Below are 25,943 nucleotides of genomic sequence, written 5' to 3'. Positions count from 1 at the left end.
GAGCGCAGTCATCACGTTTAGCATCCTGGCTGAATTTGACTCACTGCCTATCTGGATTGTTGGCATGATATTAGTGCCCTCAATGACCTTGGGCGGATTTGTAGTTTTCTTGGAAGAGGTAAGAAATGTTATCAATTGTGTCATTAACTTTGAATATGCAGCCTGTTAAAGCACTGTGCATCAGTCTATAAGGACAAAAGGGGGCAGGTGTTTCCCAGGGCTTGGGTGGGTGTGAGGAGTGACAAGAAATGCATCCAAGGTGTCTCTTTGGGGTTGATGGAAATGTTCTTAAGTGAATTGTGGTGATGCTCTCACAACTCTGTAAATTTACTGAAAATCCTTGAATCAAACACTTAAAATAAGTGAATTTTATGGCATGAAAATATAACCTCAGTAAAGCTATTTAAAAAGCTTTGCTGTATGCACTTTACAAAACATGAACATTGTCGAATGCTAGTCAAAAGTAATGCCAGAATGAAAAACATTGCCTAATTTAATGGGTCTTTATTATCCATTGAGAGGATATTCTGATATACAATAACATTCATTCATTCAAAAATATATATTAAACGTTATTCTGTGTTAGATGCTGTACCAGTAACTGGGGACACATGATGAACAAGGTAGCTCAGGCCTTCCTTTCACAGAGCTTAGTGGAGACAAAGACAGGCCAGCCTCAGGCAAGTCAATGCAAGGGGCCTAAAGGTTACAAAGGAAAAGGGCAAAATACCAAGGGTAAGGTTCAAAGCTTAGCTGACGCACTCTGGAGAGTCAGAGAATTCTTCTGGGGAAGCAGTGTTTAAACAGAAACCTGAAGAAAAAGTAAGAATTTATGAGTGGGAAGGTGGGGCAGGAGGGAAGCGTGTTCTGTAGAGGGAAGCAAAGGCATTGATGCAGGAAAGTCTGGGAGGCATTAAAGAAACTTTCCAACTGCTTCAGTTGGAAAGAAGTGGATGATGAGATGAGCAGAACAGCTCAGTTGGGACATACATTTTTGGGCCCTGCCTCATCCTGGTTGAAATGGCTTTAAGGAAAGTAGAGAGGGCTTCCCAGTCATTTGTGCTCTTGGGGACCTAGGAAGTCAGCTGCAAAAATTCTTTTCCCTTTATTGAGCAATGCCTGGAATTCCTGGTTAGAAATTCATTCCTTTCCCTAAACATTCCTCTCCTAAAATGTGAGTAGACTTGTAAGGTAAAATACACTAACCTGACTCTGTCATGCATTATTTAGGAGGAATGAGTTATTTTTTTTAATACACTGATTGATGAAGAAAGAACACCATGATGGGGCTAATTAATGTGGTGGGAAACATTAACCATCGGGGTAGGAAGACTCATCAGGGGCATTTTGACAAATATGGTGGACCCCTAGAATCTTCCACAGTGCAGGCACCTCTCTCTGTTGTGCTTTTGTAAACTTCGCAAACATTAAACCAAAATATTACAGAAAAATAAAAGAAGAGACAAACAGACATAGGTTCCCTTCTCACTGAGAGGTGTTTGGGGTTAAGTAGGGTACCCTCTTTCATCTGCAGGGAATAGCTTATCACCGTTGCACATAGGGGAGTCAAGCTTAATGAGAGAAGTGTTCAGTGTGTGAAATTCCCTATTATGTAAATGCAGACTGGAAAATTGATGAATTTCCCTCTAGCCTTTTTTTTTTTGTCTTTGCAGAGAGCCCACAAAAGCGAAATAAATTATCCAGACCCAAATTATGATCTGAATGCAGCTGATCTTCTACTATGCCTAATAGTAAGACTGCCTCTCTACCTCATCAGCTACTTTTGTTGATGGTTATCATTTATTGTAATAACTGTGTGATCTTGTCTGGGTGCCAACTTTGAAAGTGTTTCTAATATAGGCTTAGATAAAGCAATTAAGTTCAAACATGATTCTAAATCCTAGTTACTTTTAATATGCCTGAATGGATTCCGTAAGTCCAGAATTCAATATAAAAATAATTTTTCATGTTTATTTACCCTGTCTACTGCCCCTCCAAATTTGAGAGCTTGTTAAAAGAGAAAAAAAACATGCAATATAACTTCAATCCTTCGCATTAGAGATAAAAGGCAAAAGTCAAAAAATAAGAATGCGAGGGGGAAAATGATTATACTGGTATATTTAGGCTGAAGAAAGCTACTGTCTTTGAATACATTTCAGTACTTTTCTAGGCATAGAGCAAAAGTAGACAGAAGTCCTTGCCCTCATGGGGCTTATAAAGAGACAGCATAACATATGCTGTGTCAGATGGGTGGTCAGGAAAAGACTGACTTTAAAAGCAAAGACCTGAAAGAAGCAAGGAAGCAAGCTGTAGGAATAGCGTGGGGAGGAACTTTCTAGTAGCAGGGGCAAGAGTGACCCTGGCTTGTTCCAGGGTCAGCCAGGAGGCCAGTGTGGCCAGAGTGGTTGTGGTGGAGCAACCCAAGGGGAGAGTGCTACGAGAGGGGGTCACAGAAGTAAGAGGGTTACTTAAGTGCGGGGTGGACAGAGGGGTGACAGAATGTTCTGCGTCACTTTAAGGACTTTGACTTTGCTTTGAGTAATCAAGGAGTCACTGGAGGGTTTTAAGCAAAGTGATATGATCAGACTTACGCTTTTTAAAAAATAACTCTATTTACTGTGTTGACAATAGATGCTTGGGGCAACGGAAGAAGAGGGAAACCAGGTAGCAAGGTGTTGTCATGTTACAATGAGCAACTACAGTGACCTGGGCCGGGGTGGCAGCAGCATAAGCAGGGGTGAGAATTAGCTGGGTTCTGGACAGTTTTGAAGGTAGGAACAGATAGACTTTGCTGACAGACTGGATGTAGATCATATAAGAGGAAGACAGGAGGCAGGTTCCACAAAGCTGGATTGTCACTGTAGAGCTGGATTCCTCCCCTCATTTGTAAGGATGGTTCACATCTATTTTATCTGAACACAAAAGACCACAAATTTTATTCAAATGTTTAAATAATATTTCTGAACTTAGGCCTAAATGTAACTGTTTTTCTTTTTTCCTAGCCTTACTTTCAGGCTTTGCTGTTCATTTTTGTTCTAAGATGCTTGGAAATAAAGTGTGGAAATAAAATAATGCAAAAGGATCCTGTTTTCAGGTTGGGATAAAACTTAATTTCACACTTTATATCATATTTTAATATTCATAGATAGTGGCTGCACTATCAATCCGTTAATAAGAATTTATATTTATGGTGTAAACAGCATGACGATTTTCATGATGGTCAGTGGATTTCTGGCTTAACTGCCAGGAATAGGACACCCAGGCAGAGTTCTGCCACGAATCAACTGAAGGAAGCTCTTAGTCTCTTAAAAATTTAATGAGTACTCAAATATGCCATTCTCCCATTCAAGAGGATTGTACATGCTTAAACTGAAGAGATGGGGTAGAATTGGTTCAGCAAAATAGTTCAGAGTTTACAAGTTCTAGAAAGGGTAAACAGTAAAAGATGTTGGATGTGATTAACACTGGCTCAGAGTTAACAGAGAAACTGTAGGTGACCTGATTTTTAAAGAAGCAGCAGTGCTTGCTGACACAAAAAAAAGGTCAAAGATGCTCATTAGGAGTATGGCAACAACATCAAGAAAGGGATTTGGCTACTGGGATGGAAGTTCTTGGCAAGAGCAGAGGCAGTACTCATACAGCCATCACCATCCTGTTTACTGAGAGTGAGGACCGAGGTAGAGTCACAGAGAAGCTGGTTTTTGATACATCTTTTACACCCAGAAAAACCACACATTGGACATTTCATTTTCTCTGCAGAATTTCCCCTAAAAGTAGAGATGCTCGACCAAATCCAGAAGAACCTGTAGATGAAGATGAAGACGTTCAAACAGAAAGAATAAGAACAGCCACTGCCCTGACCACTTCAATAGAGGAGGTAGGAAAGCAAGTGACAAAACGGGTGTTAATGGAACTATTTAAGAACTGTGAAGAACAGAGGTTGATGGGCTGGTTGTTGTTTTGAAAGTTTACAGTTTGGGGCATTATGTGATTCTTACACATGCAGGCACTTCTTTGGAGCTCTCTGGAAGCTCAAAGGAGAGCACAAATCATAATGGTTTTATTTTTTTTGAGAAAAATGGGCTTGGATAAGCAGAGCTATAATTTCAAAACCTTAAATTTCATGAGTTGAAGAATTTATGTGAGATTTGTTTTTAAAATGACAAGTGAAGATTAAGATTTCAAGGCTTATTCTTTCATTTGACTTTGCTGTTGTGGTGTTTCCATGAGCTTAGAAACTGCTGGGAAGACAAGGAGTCGGCTTCCATGAAACTATGCTATTTTCTGAGTCCATTTAGAAGCAATAAATATTATCGACATCACTGAATGCATGTTACATTTGAAACAAGCAATACGGGTTACCCTCAACTCAAAATATGGTTTAGTTCATGATATAGGGCAAGAAATGGTCCAGTAGGGAGAACAGAGAAACGTAAACTCTCTGAAGTTCAAGAGGAAAATTATGCTGTCATCTATTCCAGAAACCAGTCATCATTGCTAGCTGTCTGCACAAAGAATATGCAGGCCAGAAGAAAAGTTGCTGTTCAAAGAGGAAGAAGAAAATAGCAGTGAGAAATATCTCCTTCTGTGTTAAAAAAGGTTTGAAAGAATCACTTTTTTATTCACCGTTATTTTTTAGAAATGCCCACGAAACATCTGTGTTATAGGCACTGTTGTACTTGCTGAAGCAGTCATTCATTCATTCAAAATACATTTTTTGAGTGTGCCAGGGACTGTTTTAGGATCTGGAAATATTACATAAAAAGTAGACAAGTTACTGACCTCATGGACTTTACATCCTAAGAGGGGTCAATAAACAAAAATAGCTTATCAAGAGAAGTTTCAGATGTCACATTGACAAGTTCTGTGTGGAGCATTCAAATACGTGAAGTGACATGAATGACTTGGGGCTGCATTCATTTAGGATTAGGGAAGACTTTTCTTGAGCAGTGACATTTAAGCCAAGATTTGGGTGATAAGTTGCTGGCTCTGTGGGGTTAAAGAGATAAGGGAACCCCAGGCAGAGGAAATAGCGAGGGCAGGGACTGAGACATAAGGAGGTCTTTGGGATGATTAAGTCACAAACAGAGAGGTCAGCGGGCATCTGTGAATGGAAGGGATGAAGTCAAAGAGTTGAGCAGGGCCAGATAGGGTACTGCATTGAGGAATACAGAAGAGTTTACATTTTATACCAAGTTAGTGGAATGCCACCGGAGGGTTTTTAGAGGCTTTTTGTTACCATTTAATTTATATTTTGGAAAAAAATTACACCCTGGCTATTGTTTGCTCATGAATTTGTGTGCTGGACAAGCTAAGAGGCTTTTATTCAGTTCAGATGAATGATTATGGTGACTCAGACACAGGTGGTGGAATTTGGGATGGAAAAAATGTCCCTGACTCCCCAGGCTCAGGAATCACTTATGTACTCAAAAAAAATCAGTGAAAAAGTAATCTGGAAAAAATAAGACCCATGTATTGATAACAAATCCGCAAGCTCTTTCAAAAATATTTTATGTAATTATAGGAGTTACAGAACATGTTTTGGAGACATGGGTTACATATACGTTATAAATTTCAAAATGGTACTGACGGGGTGCACCTGTATCTCAGAAGGCTATTGAAGGAACAGGTTTATATTATTATTTTACTTCCAACACTGATAGTTGGTGATTCCTTTTCAGGTGAAATTTTGGGATTACTAGGACCTAATGGTGCTGGTAAAAGTTCGTCTATTAGAATGGTGTCTGGGATCATGAAGCCCACAGCTGGAGAGGTAGTGAAAATGAAGAAATGGTGTCTATTCCCAAAATAGAAGTATCCTAATATGTATAGTTTGTATCTTTATGACTTATTTTTAGTAGTTAAAAAGTTTTCTATAATAAATATATGAAGTAATTTCTGTAATATTTCTTTGATGCTCAAAAATTAAAAATTTACTAGCTGTATATCAGGTCTTTAGTAATCATGTGGTTAGGGAAAAGGCTACACATTTCTAAAACCAGCTTACTTTCTTAGGTGGAACTGACAGGATATGATTCAGTTTTGGATCATCGGGGGGACGGCAGGGTCAAGTTCCTGGGATACTGCCCTCAGGAGAACGTGCTGTGGCCCACGCTGACAGCGAGGGAACATCTGGAGGTGTTTGCTGCCGTGAAAGGGCTGAGGAAAGCGGACGCCACCGTTACTATTTCACGGTACAGCGTGGTCATGGGATTCCTTTGTGCCAAGAGTCAGGGAGGCTGTACCATCAATGACGAATTCACTCGTCGAGAGTGGAGAGTAGAAATGACATCTCCACTTTTTCAGGGAGTGTCAGTGGTAGAGCAGAGATGGAGGACAGGAGCTGTTTCCTGCATCTCTGATTGAGGATCTTTAAAAAAAATAATTGCATGAAATCGTTGACAGTGTTAAATAGATGAGTAATCATGCATAATCACCCATTTCACTTCCAAACTCAGATTTCTAGACATTTTTAAAAACTTTTTATGAGGTGAAAAATCTTTTGTGTTCCAAAATAAACTTTTTTTCTTTAATCACTAGAGTTTTTAGAATAATGCTCTTACTCTTGTGTGTGGTTACCTTTCCTTCAAATCCTCTCTTGGTCACATGGTCTCATCCTATTTTCTGTTAGATTGGTGGAAGCTTTCAAACTGCATGAACAGCTGAATGTTCCAGTGCAGAAATTAATGACAGGAGCCACTAGAAAGGTATGTGTGGTGTGTGGGGTTACTCTGAGGGCTGATGGGTGATGGCAGCAAATGGGGCGTTTCTCTGCATTCTAGTTGTGCTTTGTGCTGAGCATCCTGGGAAATCCACCCATCCTGCTTCTGGATGAACCGTCTACCGGCATGGATCCAACAGAGCAGCAGCAAATGTGGTGAGAATTATCATAACCCTCAGTGCCAGGAGTACAAGCCATATGTAAAGGTAGCATTTTTAAACTGATCTTGGAAAATCGAACCCACTGGTTCCTAATCCTGGAGATAATCCAGATTATTAGGAAAACAAATATTTAACAAGTAGATTCTCTAATATTGCATCATGTTCGTGTGGTATTCACATTGGAAAAAACTCTCCAAGTGTTTTGTTGGAGTTTCAGGTCTTGCAATTTGGAGTGTATTTTAATTTTGCCTTTTAATTACTGAAATGTCGATAGCTGTTTCCTTTGAAACAATTAACTCGCTGATATATTTTTCTCATTTCCTTTTTCCCTATTTTTACCTAATCTGTCAAATTTACCAATCTAGTTTTTTTTTGTTTGTTTGTTTTTAAATTCTTTTTACTTTCCTATCTAGGATTTTCCATTTAGAATTATAAAATTCTCTTAATTCAGTTTCATAATTGTGACTATCCAATATATTCTGAACTTTTTAAAAAGAACTTTGTTATGGAAATTTTATACAAATGAAAAGAGAATAATTTATGAACCTATTAAACCAATAATTATTTATGTAAGGCCAATCTTTCTTCATCTTCACCTTCCCCCACTTCCTCTCCCTATTCGCTAATTATTTTGAACCAAATACTAGGTAGTGTATCCTTTACTTATGAACATTCCAGTTAGTTTTTCCAAAAGATATGAAGTTTTCTTTTTTTAAACTTAACCAGAACACCATTAGCATACCTAAAAATATTGTAACTTTTCTTTATGTTATCAAAAACTTACTTGGTACTCACATTTCCCTGTTTTTTTTTAAAATTAGGATTTAAATATAATTCATAAACTATGTTTTATCTGTAAGATTTCCCCTCCACTTCTTTTTTTCCCTGCTCTTTAAAAAATGGTGTTAATTTGGGGGCTCACTTCAGGCAGACGATCCAGACAGCCATTAAAAACACGGAGAGGGGCGCCCTCCTGACTACCCATCACATGGCAGAGGCCGAGGCCATCTGTGACCGCGTGGCCATCCTGGTGTCTGGAAGGCTGAGGTGGGTGTCTTTCCAGAGCCTGAACTTGACCTTCAAAACAAGATTCCCCATGAAGAGGGTAAATCATTATGAGCAGCTAGAGCACTTCATCTCCCTCGGGACGCCTCTTTTCCTACTTCTGAAATTTAAGAATAACATGAAAAAATTTAACGGGCAAGATTTTTCCCAACATGTCTTTCTTTCTTTCCTTCGTAGATTCATCGGCTCCATCCAACACCTGAAAAACAAACTTGGCAAAGATTACATTCTTGAACTAAAAGTGAAGGAAACTTCTCAGGCGGCTTTGGTCCACACTGAGATTCTGAGGCTTTTCCCACAGGCTGCAACGCAGGAAAGGTGAAAAGGGCTTTTGATTGTGGAGAACGAGGTGGGCCCTATGCACTCAGCGGCTCCTCTTCTGCTCTGTGAGGACTTCAGGGCAATTTGACTTCACAGTCAAGTTAGGGACCTTGAGAACTGATTTGTTGAGTCTTCCAGCTTATAAGGTATTTGGGAGCTATCCAGAAAGCTATGTTCCCACAGGGAGGCCTGGAGACACCCTGCATGGGTCTCCTTGGCTGTCCAGGGTTGGTCCCCAGCTCTGGAGGAGGACTTGGGAAAACTGGAGTAAGGAACTTCTGACGACTTGGATCGACACAGGACTGCAGCCGGGGCCATGCTGCCTTCCCTAGACATCCCTATGAATATTTAAAAGATATAAACATTGGCAGTTTTAAAGATGTAACTCTTTAGGGTAAATCTACCTCATTGGAAACAAACAGCAATTGAGATAATCCAGGAGTGTCCCTTTAACAGTTTTCATGCCTCAAAACAAAGACTAGAAAGGTGCATGTGTGTGCATATATGTCTGCGTGTGTTGTGTATGTCTGTGTGTTATTAAGGGGAGGGCAGGGAGGTGGAGCAGGAACTGAATCTGAAGTTTCTTGGAGGGATAAGCACACCAAAGAAGCAGGACATGACAACAGCTGTTTTCCTTTTAGCACAGTACAGGTGTGGTGGAATTATCTGAGATACATATATATGTCAGGGCATATAACTCAGTCCTATTCCTAGACTAATTTGAACTAATCAAAGGGACTCATTCAGAATATCTGTGCTCAGCAAGAAAAAGGTTTGCCTAAACTGAGCATAAATGTAATTAAACTGGATCATTTCTAGGAGAATGATCTCTAGCAGCCAGCCACCAAAGCCACTGAAAGAATTGTCCTTGATAAACTAGCTATTTCGTATTTAAGCTGTGGATTAATTTGCGTTACTTTTATCTTAAAAAAGGAAATTACTGTTAATATCATTTATTTTAATGGTCATTTTTCCCCTTGAAACTCAAGGTCAAGTATGACATTTCTCTCTTTCCAGGTATTCCTCCTTCTTGACCTATAAACTGCCCGTGGAGGACGCTCACCCTCTTTCTCAGGCCTTTCACAAATTAGAGGCGGGTAAGAATGACCATTTTTAAATAAAACTTTTGAAGAGTTAATCCAGAATTAGATAGGTTTTTTTTTTTTTGTATTTAACTTAACTTTTTTTTTCATTTTTAAACTGAGGTATAGTTGATTTGCAATATTGTATTAGTTTCAGGTGTACAACGTAGTGATTCAAAATTTTTATAGATTATGCTTCATTTAAGGTTATTATAAAATATTGGCTGTATTTCCTATGCTGTACAACAGCTTATTTATTTTACACATAGTAGTTTGTACCTCTTCAGCCCCTGCCCTTATGCTGCCCTTCCCCGCTTCCCTCTCCCCACTGGTAACCACTAGTTTGTTCTCCATATCTGTGAGTCTTTCTCTGTTTTGTTATATTTATTTTCTTGTTTTATTTTTTAAAGTCTACATATAAGTGATAACATACAGCATTTGTCTTCCTCTGTCTGACTTATTTTATTAGGAATAATATCCTCCAGGTTCATCCATGTTGTTGCAAATGGCAAGATTTTCATTCTTTTTATGGCTGAGTAGTATTCCATTGTATGTATATGTGTGTGTATATATATACATACACCACATCTTCTTTATCCATTTATCTGTTGATAGACACTTAGGTTGCTTCTGTATCTCTGCTATCATAAATAATGCTGCTATGAACAATGGGATGCATATATCTCTTTGAATTAGTGTTTTCATTTTCTTCAGCTATATACCCAGGAGTAGAATTGCTGTATCATACAGTAGTTTTATTTTTAGAGTTTTGAGGAACCTCAAAAACTGTTTTGCCTGGTAGCTACACCAATTTACATTCCTACCAATAGTGTACAAGGGTTCCCTTCTCTTCACCTCCTCTCCAACATTTGTTACTTGTGTTCTTTTTGATGATGGCCATTCTGACAGGTGTGAGTTCATAGCTCACTGTGATTTTGATTTGCATTTCTCTGATGATTAGCAATGGTGAGCATCTTTTCATGTGCCTGTTGGTCATCTGTATGTTTTCTTTGGAAAAATGCCTATTCAAGTCTTCTGCCTACTTTTCAGTCGAGTTGTTTATTTTTTGGATGTTTCTCTGTAGTAACTATCATCATTTACTTTATTATATATTTAAGTGCTTATTTATTCAATGCCCATATTCCTCCACACTATAATGCAAACTACATGAAGGCAGGAATTTGGGGTTTGGCCTTATTTCTCTCCTGCTCTATCCTTGACACCTAAGGGTGGCTCACACATAGAAAATTCTCTTTGTACAAATGGTGGATGGTGGAAGCATGAATTTGTAAATCTGATGACCAGTCTCATGCAGATTTCCTGGTAGAGAGCTGGCACGGAAGATGAGCTGGCTGAAGTACAGTCACACAAAACTAGTGTGTCCTTTTAAAGGGAATGGGATGGAATTGAAATCTTCCTCATGTGGAGGACTACATCGATCACTTATGCAGTTCCTCAAGGAACTGACATATCTCCCCAAGACACATATACTAAGTAGTAAAACACATATTATCAAAAAGTTATATGAGAGAATTCTAATATGAAGGTGAATTTAGTATGTATTTATATTAACACTATGACTTTTCATTATTTCATTCTTTCACCAAGCTTTTGTTTCCTCAGCTTTAAATTCTATTTATGTTAATTATTTGAATTGTTATCTTGGATGACTTTGGAAAAAAATCTAAGTAAATTGTAAGCACCTACTACTAGTCTGTTTTTTCCAGTGAAATGTAACTTTAACCTGGAAGAATACAACCTCTCTCACTGCACATTGGAAAAGGTGAGTCAGCCAGTATGGTTTTGTATCATCCCTGTAAATTTCACGTGAAAGTAACTGCATTTCTCCTGTTTATGTGGAAGACAATCAGCACCTTGATAATCCTTTTTCCTTCCTATTTGTCTCCTGTTTAGGTATTCTTGGAGCTTTCTAAGGAGCAAGAGCCAGGAGATTTTGATAGAGAGGTGGATACAACAGTGAGATGGAAACTCCTCCCTCATTCAGAGGACCCTTAGCACTTCAAGCCTGATACTTCTTTGCGGATGTCGTATAAGCCTGTGTCATGTGCAATAATTAGCAGAATTGTAATTAGAAAATTATGAACACCAATATTAGTATATTTGTATGTTTAATCAATAAACGAATAAATTTAAAAATTATGCTTCCCCTCAAATTTAGCGGTGATGGACGATCTGTGATAAAGGCAGTAGCACAAAGTGCTAGTAAATATACCTGAGGAGCCAGGCATAGGGGGTTGTGAAAATAAATCCACAAACTTGAAGTTTTTTTAAATACGACTTTTTAAGAAATATGACATTTATTAAACTTTGCTGCTCACCTGTGTGAGGGATGTATTCAACAGCTATAGCTGCATGATTGTTGCACAACAGTTTGTGATTCTTTGGATACATGAGTTCGCTTTAATACACAAATACAACCCAAGGGTCTTCCTCTGAAACCTTTTCAGAAATTGTTTTAAAACTCGTGGGATTAGGAGTCCCTTGTATTCACAAGTGAACAAGCACGTGCATTGGAAAAGCACTTCAAATATACCTTTTGAAAACAGTGGGAGTCACAGCAGTATTTGTTCAGATTTTTAAAAATTTGACTATGTTGTATTAAGTTCTTATGTTTGTGGTGGGCACTGATTTCCCTCATCATATGATCAATAGTTCTTTCGTATTTTTACTGCTGCTTTGAGATTATTTCTCTCTTATGTATCTTATGTACACACACGTGCAGATATCTTTTGTATTATTCAATTTAAAAAATCTGTGCCAGCTTTATATAGTATTTCATTTTCTCCTTAAACAATAAGCTATTTTGTTTTGAATATCACCAGTAAAAGTTTTCAAGGCCAAGCAGTATTCTTGCTGCTTTTTGAGGGTGATATGTTACATAACTTTAAAAACAAATTGTTGTGCTCAGAGAAGAAAATTTCTATAATAGAAAAAAAAAAAAGAAATTGAATAAAATGAATGAGTCATCACCCTTTCTCTATACTGTCCTCCCAAAGTCAACTATTTCCTTTTTTTCTTTAGTTTCTTCCTTTCTTTTCTTTGTTCATTTTTTACATAGAATCATGATAGTACATATAATTTTCTGATTAAATAATATGCATAGTTACTGATATAACAATGGTTTTAATTTACTTTTAAATTTATGGTGAGGTTGCAGCTTTATATGTTTGCATTTTATTTTGTTTTAATTATTTGTACTCTGTTCATTTATCTTTGTATTTTAACTGTTTCTTAGCCACTTTATAAGCTTTTTATATAGTGAAATATTTTATATATTTTACATATATCATAATTATATCTGGAGCATTGCATTTCCAAATCTATGATAAATGATCTATAGTTAATTGTTTACTCAGGTGCCCTTAGTGGCCTATAAAAGTAATTCCATATCATAATGAGAGTTGAATTTAATTATTTCTAAAACTCAAGCAATAAATAATACTGTTTTGCTCAACTGTATAACATCACAACATATATAAACATTTTACATAACGAATGATGAAATTTTTGCTTGTATTCTTTATAAACTATATATTTTCTTAATTATTATAGACATATGTTTTACAAAGTACCGAATAACTAGTATCAAATATAGTACTATGAAATCTTTAAAAGATTAATCTGGACAATATAGTTTGCTAAAACTATCATAATATAGTTTTTGAAACTATTGACTTGTGTTTTTATTAGGATTATGTTCAAGAGCAGGTGAATCACTACCAAAAGAGAAGGTGATCAGAATAAAACAGAGGAAGGGATGCTTTACAAAGGGTGGAAAGTCTGTACCATCTCTAAATCTATTGTCAGCAGATCTCGTGCAGCTTTTGTTCTCTATTTTCCTGACATACCCTTTTCAGGGGAGGCTGACCTGAAAAGGTCGACTGTGGTTGGCATCACAGTTCCGTTCTTTGATGGTTGGCTTCCAGTTGGCTTGACTAGTCTAATAGGAAGTAGCAACAAGAGATGGGAGCATGGAAGAGAGAGACCAGAGGCTTTCTCGCCTCCTACCCCTGTTTTAGTGTCGGATCTCAAGCAGTAGATGTAGCTTACAGTCTTTGTCCCCCCCCCCCCCAGTTGCAGCCACCTACTTCTGCCCCCTCATGACACAGCTGGCCTCAGCAGTGTCTCCCGCTTAGCCCACACTCAGCCTCAAGCCGTCCCTCAGAGTTACCATTTCAGTGCTTGCTCCTGCCAGCTTACGGCTCTAGCGGCTTCTCCAGGTAAGCAGATCTTGGCTGTCATTCTCTGTATTCACTTGTGTAAAAGAATAAGAAATGTATACCTTGGTTGTTGCCCCTGGTTTCTGCTAATGTTTGGTTTTTGGCTCGGAGCTTCTAAAATCCTTGTAATTTCCTTAGCAGTAGGATTGTCTGACCCAGAGCTCATAAATTCCCTGGAATTTCCTGGGTGATAAAAGCATCCTTTATTCTAATGAGGCAACTATTGGTGGGCTCCTGGATGGGGGCTGGGCACCAGAAAGACCGAACTATGATTAAAAACTTGGTATTTTCAGCCTCATCTCCCATTCTTTGAAGAGGGGAGAGGGGTTAAGAAATTGAATTAACAATTGATCGTGGCTCCCTGATAAAGCCTCCATAAAAACCGCCACAGTACTGAGTTCGGAAAGTGTCTGGGTTGGTAAACACATGTGCCAGGAGAGTGATGCACCCCCCAACTCCACAGGGACCCAAGTTCCTGTGCTCGGGACCCATCCACACCTCATCCTGTGTCCCTTCCTATGGTTATTTACCTGACTCCTTTATCATATCCTTTTTATATAATAAACCTGTAAACATAAATAAGTGTTCCCTTCAGCTCTATGAGCTGTCCTAGCAAATTGGGGAACCCAAGGAGGGGAGTAATGGGAAGCCAAATTTGTAGCCGTTGATCAAAATCACAGGTGACCACCTGGGGACTTGCGATTAGCGTCTGTCGTGGAAGTCGTTTTGTGGGACTGAGCCCGTAATTTGTGGGATCTGATACTAGCTCCAGGTAGGTAGTGTTAGAACTAAATTATTTGAATTAAATCCTCCAATACCCAGCTATGGACTGCATCACAGTTCCCTTTTTTGATGGCCAGAAGTGAAGTAGGGTTGCAAAAGGAAACACTGTGTTTTTCCTGGACATTTGGTGTCAGTGAAGTGGAATTTGCTAGGACTGCACTGGCTCATGGAAACATATGGGTTGGGAGAGAAAGTATGAAAGGGCAAGGGATGGGGAGCCTTTGATCCCCAATGGCTCCCTAGTCACCGAGGTATAAAACTGCAACGGTGCTACCATCAGTCACTAAAGGTAACAGTTACTAGCGGAGGGAGAGATGAGAGCAGACACAATTCCCAAGGAGCTGGTTCATTGGTTATGTAAGGAAACAAAACATACGCGTGCTGAACATACAATCTCTGGAAGTTACTATTGTCTGTAATAGCGAAAGTGGGAGAAACTGCTGTCAGATTTGGGTCAGTCTTAGCTTTGGCTACTAACCTCAGAGCTGCCTGCAAAGGGGAAAATTATGCCAAGAAAGTACCTCCGAGGCCTCTGGTCTCCAAAAAGGAAGTCAGTGTGGTGGAGGGAAAACCAAGAAATTGCTGAGGCCAGGGCTGTAGTGTGAAGGAGGTGTCTCATTTTATGGATTGGTACCATCAGCTTCCTGAAGAACCTTTACTAAAATGGATTGTGAGAGTGGCTAATTTGGGGGCTGTGTCTTTGGTTCAGAGTGCTGCAGAGGGGAAGAGCTTGGTTGGGTCTTACAGGACCCGTTGAACAGTCACAGATGGCTCTATGTGATCCAGACACACAGAAGGTTATTCTTGAGGGAATGGCCAGCCTGGTGGACTGGATAAAAGCCACCATAAAAATGTATTTATTCTGAAGAGGGTAACTGCCCAACTCCCCTAGAAATGCCTAGTGGAACACCTCAGATGAAGCAGTGGATATGCTTCGCATGCAAGTGGGATTGGCTTTATGGTGACTGGGACATTCATCCATTAAATATGCTCATTAGCAGGTTATGGTAAATGCTGTAACTAAAGGGGTCCCTTTTACATAGGCACCCCACGTGACATTACTCTGCAAAAATCTAATGAGTTTGAGAAGCTTTATCAGATTTGCAGTCTCATTTCCCCATATAGATCTTACTGATACCAAGGTTACTAAAGTAATTAAAAAGAAAATGAGAGACTGAGAGGAGAGTCAAGGAACTTTACCTAGAAAGGGGGACGTTCTAGATGGTTACTGAGAAATGGGGTGAACGTGGTGGACATTGGTGGTAATGAAACAAAGGTGTTGATGCAGTACTGTCGAAGGTTGGGTGGACCAATGGGACACTCTGCTGGTCCCCAGCATCAGAAGGGCCCAAACAAGTCGACTTCATCTACCCAAGTTTGGAGGAATTTTAAAAACCAGAAGGCAAACATGATGATAAGATACTCTGCCCAGAATCACCTGGGATATTGGTTAAGCAGATTAATCAAGGTAAAGATTGAAGGAGAGGACACAGTCTTCTGGTCCTACCTGGTGGGGACCCAAGGCCATATGTACATGTGTGGGTAACATGACCAGGGAGGAGTGGGAGAGAGACTTTCCTGGGATTCACTGACACAGGCGCCCAGTGCACTGTGATTTGAAACCTGTTGGTGAAATGTTAATGGCTGCTAAATTTAGATTGGGAGGATGTGGAGATGCAAAGGCTGATGGGATTAAGTGAAAGTGTAGGTGAAAATTGGGATTTTTGAGCAACGTTTATGTGAGGTGGTCAAGTCTCCTTTACTGAGTGTGTTATTGGGATGGACACCATTGGGATGGGTATTACATCTAACTGGGGATTGGTTCCTCTACTGAACATTGTAAACAGAAAGCATGGAAGTACACCCTCAGGCTTGTCTTAATTGGACGCACTAAATGAGAACCAATAGAACATGAGTAGGTAATTAAAACAATATAGAATAGTTTGGTGGGCAAAAGGGGATGACCACTTAAATTAATGACATGTTAGAAGCTGGAGTGCTGGTACCAATGACTTCCCCGCCCAATAGCCCTGTGTAGCCCTTGGCAAAGGCTTGTAGCTCACGGAGGCTAACAAGAGATGACTGTGGTTTGGATCGGCCGTAACTCAGCAGTTCTGGACGCGGCTTCAACCGTGCAAAGAAGTAGAGCCGGCTAAATGAGACTGGGACGTAGCAACTCTTTCTGCAGACAGGTTCTTCTCCATCTCAGTCTTGGAAGAGGGACAAGCGTCGTTCATCTTCACATGGGGAAGATCTCTGTTTGTTTACTGTGCTGTCACAGGTTATTTTAACTCCTCAACTTACTGTCATCATTTGGTCAGAAGGGATTTGGGCTTGATGTGGGTTTCCAGTGCAGTAAGACACCATATTGATGACGTTATGATTGAATTGAATATATATGGTGAATCACATAACCGAGGCTGGGCTAATAAATCTAGTGAAAGTCCAAGGACCAGCCCTAATGATAAAATTCTTTGGAGTAACGTGGGCAGGAGCCATCCGGGATATTCTACAAGAGACTAAAATTAAACTGCTGTTGCTCTCCCCTAGGCCCAAACCAGAAGCGCTGTGTTTGGTTGGTTTATTTGGATTTGGGAGAACACTGTTCCACCTCTGGGAATATCGCTAGCTGCCATGCACGAGGCTACCTAAAAGAAAGCTGTATTTGTGTGGAGAGGCAAACAAAAGCAGGTCATGTCTGAGTTTTAAAAAGCTGTAAGTCTCTTAACACCTTTGGGTCCTTGTGATTGCAGATTTCAGGGCTGTGATGGTTCCAAGAAACATCATTGATGTTCAGTTTGCTTACCTTTTCCTTGTTGTTAGGAAGGGAATGAGGACTTCCAAGCGCTTTCCGTGTCGCAGGTAAAGGAGCTGAATTCTACATTTTATTGACTTCTAATGAATTAAAATTTAAGTTTAAATACCCACAGGTGGCTAGTGGCTGTGCATATTGGACAGTGCACTTCTAAAGTTAGTCAGTACTTCTGTCCTCATCCTGAACTGTAAGATTTACAGGGAACTTGGCTCTGATCATGCCTCTCTTTTCTCCAGTATAATTGCTGTGTGATATTTTAATCCCACATTGTGTTTAACACCCTCCCCCCATGCACAAATTAGTCATTGTCGTCATTACTTTGCACCGTTAATATTTACTTAGTTTACCAATGTATTTATTTGTCTCCAACATCCAACTACTTCCTTTTGGGCTCAATTTCTTTCTTCTTGAAGGAGATCCATTATAAGATATATTATCCATTATCAGAGATATCTATAATGGAGAAACCCTAAATTTTATTTAAAAATAGGACTATGTTATCATCACACATGATTTATATTTTAGCCGGTTTATCAATCAGCTTTTGCCAAACCACCCCAAAACTTACTTGCTTAAATTAGCACTCTTTTTTTCACTTTGTTTTCTTGTCTAATTTCTGGCATCTGGATATTTATTTTTCTTTGAATTTGGTCTCTATTTTTGTTATATTTTTTCCATCCATTTTTAAATGAGAGGGAGAAAAACACATCAGCAGGAGTTCAACTGTTGATAGAAATCTTACTATTGTCTTTAAAATCACACTATGTGATATTTTAGTGCAAATGATTGACTGAACTGGCCCAATATTTTCTTCATCTTTTTTAGGTTTTACACTAGGTAAACCGGAAAACTTGCAAAAGAGACACCTGGGGGTGGGTTTAGAAGAGTAATGATTGTATGTTATAAATGATGCTTTCAGATGATGGAATAAATGCATTTTTGTTTGAAGCTCTCATTGAATATGCAAAAAAGCTGAGCATCTAAGCTTATGTAATAATCAGTAATAATTTCTGTGAGAAAAAAAGCTCATGCAAAATTTAAGCTATATGGATTTAATCAAATATCTGAAAAACAAATATAGGAAATAGTAATAGCCCAAAATATTGTGGGATGAGGCTTGGATTTCCTAGTCTCTAATAGAGAAGGAGCTGAAATTTCTCAGGTACCATTCAGGCATTCTGCACTGGGGTTGGCATCTGCCATCACTTTTTGCATACTGCCCTGAGATACTCTCCTGCTTTCAACCAAAGTTGAGAAGAATTCAGTGTCAATATTGCCTCATTCTTTCAAATCCGGTGAGCCGTGTGCAGCGTTTGTTAAGTCTACCTAGAGCTTGTAACGATGTACTTACGATGGGCGGTGATGCCCTGAGAGCCCCAAGCTTACCAGTTAGGCTTATATAAAGTAAGAAAAGAGGGAGAAACTTGTGTAAGTCCAGTGACTTTATTTTCTAAATTCAAAATTAGTGAATATAAGTAACAACATTAAAACATTTAGTTATGCATTTGGCAAACTGCACTTTGTAAAAAGAATGAAATAGCAAAAACATCGCAAAATTCAACAATAAGATGTCAATTCATGCACTTTCTGCATCGATGTTTTAGTCACTGAGTTACCAGTGCTGATGCTGGAGTCCTGAGTTTGAATAACTCAGTTTGTTGGATAAATGTTCTTGCTTGCTTGCTCATTTTAAGCATTTTTTTGGGTAAGTCTTTGGGTAATTCATGATTTATCAGTTTCTGTAGTCATTGATGCCTTTCTTGACCTACTAGTGATTTTAGTCAGCAAATAGATGACTTTTAAAAATGTTACTTTGAGACATCAGTTCAAAGGCAAACGCCATGATTTTTTTTTCCTTTGATTTAAGGAGCTCTGCCTCCTTCAGCAGGGCTCTCAGCATGACTGAGAATCCCTAACACATTCTAAGGTAAACCCGTTCCATTCTCCTGAGAGCAGTTTCAGGACTCCTAGCACTGTCCTCAGTTGCCAAGCACATCTGTTGGTCTGCTCTTAGAATTTCACAGAATTTCACGGAAACAATATCTTAACTCTCAAGGGATGAAATCCTCACTGGATGTTGTCATATTTAAAAGTTCTTTCAGTTCTCAGTTTCACCTCCTTTTTTTCTTGCGACAAAGAAACTCTCCCTTCTCCTTTTCAAGGTTTCCTCTCGTCTTGGTTCTGACGCAATCCTGCAAAGGCAACGTTCCATCTATTACTTGATTTCTTCTGTATTTTTGGTGTTTCCTTTTTTCCTTCCCCTTCCAAGTACTATCTTAAAAAAAAAACAAACCAAAAAAACCCTACCCTTGACCAAAACAACTCATTTTGGCTACCAGCCAACAAAGACTTTTCTTTCATAATCAAGTTTCTGGAAATAATAAATGCTAGTTTTTGTTTATTTTTGCTTCACTACCTCACATTCAACATTATATCTTTTAAACTCAGAGTAAACGTATTGAGCAACTTTCATGTCCCAGGCTCTGAGATGTGTACAGCAGCGAGGATTCTGTGGTTCTCTTCAGAAGCTTACAATCTAGGATGGAAGAGAGATGAGTATAACTAGTTTAAAATATGGTGAGGTACACACTACAATGGCGGTAACCATGGTGTGCTACAGGAGCACCGGGGAGGGGCACCTAACCCACATAGGAGGCTCTCCTCGGGGGAGGAGACATCAGACCTGAGACCTGCTGGACAGGTAAGAATTAGGCAGATCAATGTAGTCATCATGGGATGACCAGCTGAGAGGAGGGGCTCATTCCCGGAGAAACAGTAGAGGTAAATGAGAATGCAGTGTATACATTTTTTTAAAAAGCATCATGTTGAAGTATGCCTGTATTTGGGGGAAAGGTTAAGGCAAAGGAAGGCGAAGGAGAAGCAAGGACCAGATGATGAAAAGTCTTGTGTATTTCTGCAGCGAAATGGCGACACCGTGAAGGTGACAATGGGAGTAGCGTTATAGAAATTGTACAGCGGAAATGTTGTTTACTTGTGGTGTGAAATGGATTGTTTTCCAGTTCCAAGATGGTAGAGAGGCAAAAGGTAAGACAAGGACAATAGATCTTGAATACCTAGTAAATTTTCAGGTTAAAAAAAAAAAAAATAGACTAGGAGGGAGGCAATTTTTGACCAATATATTAGCTGAAAATTTCCCAGATCTTAAAAAGAAGACACATTTTTCATTTTAAATTGAAGTATAGTTGGTTTTACAACATTGTGTTAGTTTCAGATGCACAACATAGTGATTCAATATTTTTATAGAGTATATTTCATTTAAAGTTATAAAATTTTGACTATATTCCTGGTGCTGTACAATATATCCTTGTAGCTTATTTATTTTAGACATAGTAGTTTGTACCTCTTCATCGCCTACCCCTATTTTGCCCCTTCCCACTCCCCTCTCCCCACTGATAACCACTAGTTTGTTCTTTATAGTTGTGAGTCTGTTTCTGCTTTGTTAATTTCACTCATTTGTTTTGTTTTTTAGATTCCACATATAAGAAATAACATAGTGTCTTTCTCTGACTTACTGCACTAAGCATAATACCCTCTAGCTTCTTCCACATTGTTGCAAATGGCAAAATTGTGTTCTGTTTTATAACTGAGTAGTATTCCATTGTGTGTGTCTATATATGTGTATATATCTTCTTGGCCCATTCATCTGTTGATGGACACTTAAGTTGCTTCCATATCTTTGCTACTGTAAATAATGAACATCAGAGTGCATGTATCTTTTTAAATTAGTGTTCTCATTTTCTTCAGATATATACCTAGTTCTATTTTTATTTTGCTCTTAGGGACCTTCCACAGTGAAGACACAAATTCTTTGAATGCAAGTGACCACAAAGTGCTATGTAGGGCAAAAAAATAAAACCGTAAACCAAAACAAAACTTACACGGAGGTACAGTGTCATGAAATCTCACACACTTGAGGCTAAAGAGAAAATACTAACATACTCTAGCAAGAAAAACAAAATGCCTCAAGTTAATGAGATCAAAGTTATGTAAGCATTCTCAGCAGCAGAACTAGATGTGAGAAGGCAGCAACATTTTTAAGTGAATGATTTAAGTTATTTTCACTCAAGGTCAAAAGCAAACACATAAACAAAAAACCTAGAATGGCAGAGTACCAGAAATACAGGTGGAAAAAATGGACAGATTTATTAGTCAAATAATCTACAAATGGCCAAAAATTAAACTGAAATGTGCTTGGCATCACAGATAATCCAAGAAATGTATGTTAAGTAATCAAAGTGGTAGTATTTTTCATCCATTAGATTAATACCTATAATTTCCAGTTTGGGCAAGGCGCTGGAGAATATAATCTCTAGCATTTACTGAGTGTTCACTCTACCCTACCCCCAAATCCCAAATTTTTAAATTCTATGTGACCCCATTGGATACTATTGTATTATTTGTCTCTTACAGGTGGGGAAACTGAGGGTCCTCGAGTAAATCATTTGCCCACCGTTGCACAGCTAGCAAGGAGGAGAGCTAAGGTTTCAAGGTCATATATGCTGAAGGACTTATCATGGAAGGGGTGGGAAGGAGGCACGTATGTCCATAGCAGGCCATGGAGGGGAGACAGGGAGAGATACAGGCTGACTTTTTTGCATTGCCAGCATAATGTAGGTTCAACTACACTTCCCAGCATTTAAAGGTGAGCACCAGTAGAATGAAATATCAGAAAGTTCTCACTCAGAACGCTCCAGAGGAGAGGAGGAAGAAAGAGCAAGGGGAACCTAAAACAAGGAACAGAGAAAAAACAATCAGTGTAGAAATGGAGAAATGGAAAACCACAAGAAATCTTAGAGACCACACTATCAGATGACTGGATGAAATGGACTGGCTACCCTAGGGACTTACATCCCCTTGTGGAAAGTAAAAGATTTGCAGAAGAGATGAAAAGAAAAATAAAGTATACTGTTTCAGGAGACTTTGTTATTTGAGATAACAGACTGGAGATGTGTTTTAACCCAGATTCTGTTACTTACCAGCTGTTTGAATTTGGGCAAGTTATTTAAACTCAGAATCTCACTTTTCTCATCTGTAAAATGGGGATGATTATAATAATGCTACCTCATGAGATTATCGTGTGGGTTAAATGCGTTAATATTTTTGTGTGCCTTCCACATAAGAAGTGTCCTATTTGGTTGCTCAGTAGGTACATTATGCTATAAAATCAGTGCCATTCCACTTGTGAAATCCCAGTAGGACTTTCTTTTTTTTTTTTAATTGGCAAGCTGAGACTAAAGATTGTTTAGAAGAGTGAAGACATGACTTGATCAAAAAAATGTTGAAAAGGAAGTTGAACGAGGGTGGGCTTGCTCGGTTACAATGCTGCAGAGATTACCATGCAGTAAAGGAAGAAGCCAGTATATTGAAAGAAAAGAATACAGTCCAGAAGCCAGCTCTCTCCTAGATACAAAGTTCTTCTAGGAAACAGTTACTGGAAAAAAAAAATTCCTGAATATCTGTGTACAAAATGCTAGTAGTGTTATTAAATATGGTAATCTTATATCTCCTACAGCAGACAGCAGACATACAGGAACAGCGGTCTTTTTTTTTTTTTTTAAGCTTGACTGTCTCATGCGTTATTGAATTCCATCTGCCTCTATTTTATTAGCTGAGCAATTTCTGGGCCCATATAATTAGCCAAAAAGTAAGCATGATTGAATAAATATTGAGGGAACGAGAAGTAGGTGAGGAAGTTTCATGCAATTACCCTGGCCAGTGGGACACAGGTGAGTCTGTTTGATGTGAGAATTGCATGCGTAGCACAGTATTTCCCTTCAGCCATGTTTTCACGGAGTAATGATAATGCAGAGGAACTTAACAGACTGACAGCAAGCAGAAAGAGGGTGGCCCTTTTCACCTTTCTCCTTCCGCCAAAGACGAACTCCATGAAATACAAGAAGTTTTGGAATTGCCTTGTCTTTGACTTACCTGAAATGTTCACACACACAAAAAAGATAGAATGGCAGCTCTTACCTGTTAAAAAAAAATATTTCTTGAACAATATGGAAAACAGGACATACTAAAAACCAGTGTTCGCTTATAGAGAAGGTACTTTGCTTTCTGGGACTTGCAGAAATCACAAGCCTATCTAGGTCTTGAGAATGCAGATACTTGTCTGTGACATTGCTCTAAGGATTCTCCTATTTTCCACTTCAAGAAAGATGCTGCAGGTATCTTGCATGCAGTGCAACGAGATGCAGATGAAAATTCGAAGTTCATTTTGCTACCCTTAAAAAAATACGTTGCTTCATTGCCGTCTTTCTATATCCAGGTTTTAAGAACTATATTTCAGTGGAAGGTTTTGAGTTACTTTCTGAACTGTTTGTATGTACAGCTATCATTAAAAAAAATTTTTTTTTCCTTCTCTACTTCTCTCTGCTCTGCTCCGAACTGTTTCTTTAAGAGACTGTGCTGGGGATCAACTCTCCCAAGAGGGCCTTGTTTGAAAAAGCTAATTGAGAAAGACTATGTTCCCTTTGATTTGATAGTTCCTAATGTTCTTCTGTGTTCAGCCAGCCATCTGCAACTCTGAACTCCCTGCTGAGGAACTGGCGGGGAGACAAAGAAACGGAAAACTGGAAAGAAGTCGCCATGCGACGTGAGCCAAGAGTTTTTGGCAGCCTGGCGGACTTAAGACCGTAATCCTTTTCGGAAATCATTCTGAACGGAACTATTGACAATAAACATGAAGTTAAAAGCATGATATAGTAGTGACCCAAAAGGAATGTGAGTTCTTCTCCAGGACACGCAGAGAGACCCGTGGATGAGCTGTTTCCAGATCCTTGCTCCAGCCTTCCTGAGAGTAAGTTAACCTCTAAAACTGTGGTTGTTTTGCATATGAAAATACAATGTGCACCTTCAAATAGGAAACGCCAAACATTTAGATGGAAACTATTAAATGCGGTAAGTCACTAGTCATTTTGATTTTTCAAATCATCTGAGTCTTTTATATTGTATGACTAAATAACCAGTTGGAGAACTAAGATTTTTTTCATTTTTACCCCATGACAAGCATGTTTGGACAAATAGCCTATGTTATCTAATATACTATTGGATGAATTGAAAGGAATGTAACCTTATGTTGCCTCTTTGCAAGTATGAGCTGTTTCCCAAGTTATTAAAATTACTTATTCTTTTTTGTTGATTTTCAGTTTTTCCACCAGAGGGTTTATAAACATTGGAGGATGCTCAGTTTTCTGAGTTTTAAGTTGATTTAACAGGCTTGAGAATATTTTTATCAAAAAATCTTAAGGTAATATTTTTATTGAGCTTGTTTGTCATACTAACTGTTTAAGAATTTTGATCTAAGTTGTTGTGCAATGTATCTATGCTCTGAATCTTGGGAATTCTGACTGGGAAGTGACTGGTTTTTCATAGCCAAGTTATTATTTCTAGATCACATGACTTATACCATTCAGAGCCATTTAAGCTAACTAGATATTTTATGCAACTACAGTGAATAGTATGGTTTTTTTTTTTTCCTAATCTTTTTTTTCCTGATCAGGATGTGCAGTGGAAAAAAAATCAGTCTTAACAGTCAGAAACAGACAGCCACAATCATGGCAAATAGATCATGTTCATTGTCCTTTAGTCGTAAACATGTCCCAGCACATGTGCTCATCCACAGAAAGGAAAAAGAACAGGCCCCAGGCAACATGTTTAACCCTTTCAGATGCCGTGGTTTGCCTCAGCAGTGATTTCCTAGTTGGAAATGCTTCAGTTCGGTTTTGGTTGGGGTCTCCAGCTGTCCCCGTCGGCTCTGACGGCATTATTATCAGGAGCTCATCCAAACGGCTTCTGAATCCTGACATCCATTCTTAGGTGCTTTTTACACGTGAGTGTGGTCCATGAAAGGGGCACACCACACAAGGAAGCACCAGCAACTAATTTTGTTCCAAAGCCCTTGTTCTAGACCTGGACTGACTATAGGGTCTCCTTCCTGTCTTGTCCTTAGTCCTCAGGCTCTCACACTCCTCTTTTACTGCTTGGGTTCGCTTTCTATTGCTGCCATAACAAATAACCACACACTTCACGGCTTAAAACAGATTTATCACTTCACAGTTTGGGACCTGAGTCTCACTGGACTAAACTCAGGGTGTTGGCAGGGCTGTGTTGCTTCCTGTAGGATGTAGGGAAAAGCTCTGCCTTCTGTTCTTTCACGGCTTCCAGAGGCCATGCACATTCCTCCGCTCACACCCTTCCTTCTCCATCTTCAAAGCTAGCAAAGGGTTGAGTCCTTTTAACATGGTCTTTGTCTGACCTCCACTTCCGTCTCCCTTTTCTACAGTTAAGGGCCCTTGTAATTACACTGGGTCTGCCCACATAATAGAAGATTAATTCCCTGATTTAAAGTCTGTTGGTTAGCAACCTTATGACCACCTGCTGCCTTAATTCTCCTCTGCCCTGTAATGTCATGTATTCACAAGGTTCAGAATCGTTGCCGAAACTGAGCCTCCATACCTCGCTTATGGAATTGAGACCCGGGCACAGAGTTCTGGATGAAGTCAAAGAGGAAGTTTTATTTCTTTTCCAGACAAAGGAGGTCACAGTGGGCTAACGCCTCTGAGACCACAAGCCTGCTGAGGAGGAAAGGCAGGGGGGTTTATGGTAAAAGTTTAACAGTTCAAGGGGCAGCGCTGGTTTCCATAGAGATCACATACAGGGTAACAAATGGTTGCAAAGTCGTCCATGTTTTTGCAGATGCAATGGTCCCCTTCCTTCTGTTGGGTATGA

At 39.1% G+C, this 25,943-nt stretch overlaps 2 protein-coding genes across 4 annotated transcripts in view; both read left to right on the top strand.

Annotated features, from left to right (window-relative positions):
* Positions 1 to 12,867, top strand: part of ABCA6 (ATP binding cassette subfamily A member 6) — a 51,327-nt gene extending 38,460 nt beyond the window's left edge. For 2 of the 3 annotated variants that reach the window (XM_010948625.3, XM_045511930.2), the window contains exons 26-39: positions 2 to 118; positions 1,674 to 1,751; positions 3,003 to 3,094; positions 3,760 to 3,877; positions 4,482 to 4,599; positions 5,682 to 5,773; positions 6,016 to 6,194; positions 6,632 to 6,707; positions 6,783 to 6,877; positions 7,810 to 7,929; positions 8,125 to 8,265; positions 9,286 to 9,365; positions 11,078 to 11,133; positions 11,265 to 12,867. In XM_010948625.3, coding sequence (XP_010946927.2) covers positions 2 to 118; positions 1,674 to 1,751; positions 3,003 to 3,094; positions 3,760 to 3,877; positions 4,482 to 4,599; positions 5,682 to 5,773; positions 6,016 to 6,194; positions 6,632 to 6,707; positions 6,783 to 6,877; positions 7,810 to 7,929; positions 8,125 to 8,265; positions 9,286 to 9,365; positions 11,078 to 11,133; positions 11,265 to 11,366 — 1,464 coding nt within the window. In that variant the 3' untranslated portion in view covers positions 11,367 to 12,867. The remainder of the gene's footprint in view (position 1; positions 119 to 1,673; positions 1,752 to 3,002; positions 3,095 to 3,759; positions 3,878 to 4,481; positions 4,600 to 5,681; positions 5,774 to 6,015; positions 6,195 to 6,631; positions 6,708 to 6,782; positions 6,878 to 7,809; positions 7,930 to 8,124; positions 8,266 to 9,285; positions 9,366 to 11,077; positions 11,134 to 11,264) is intronic. The other variant, XM_045511931.2, reaches the window with a different exon arrangement.
* Positions 12,868 to 23,713: 10,846 nt separating this feature from the next.
* The window catches only part of ABCA9 (ATP binding cassette subfamily A member 9), a 54,023-nt gene continuing 51,793 nt past the window's right edge, over positions 23,714 to 25,943 (top strand). The window contains 1 exon segment of the mRNA XM_074343563.1: positions 23,714 to 24,012. Within this exon segment, the coding sequence (XP_074199664.1) occupies positions 23,974 to 24,012 (39 nt within the window). The 5' untranslated portion in view covers positions 23,714 to 23,973.

This window comes from Camelus bactrianus, chromosome 16, assembly GCF_048773025.1.
Source record: "Camelus bactrianus isolate YW-2024 breed Bactrian camel chromosome 16, ASM4877302v1, whole genome shotgun sequence".
Taxonomy (NCBI): Eukaryota; Metazoa; Chordata; class Mammalia; order Artiodactyla; family Camelidae; genus Camelus; species Camelus bactrianus.
Note: the sequence above shows the minus strand (reverse complement) of the source record. Positions and strands in the feature narration are given on the sequence as shown.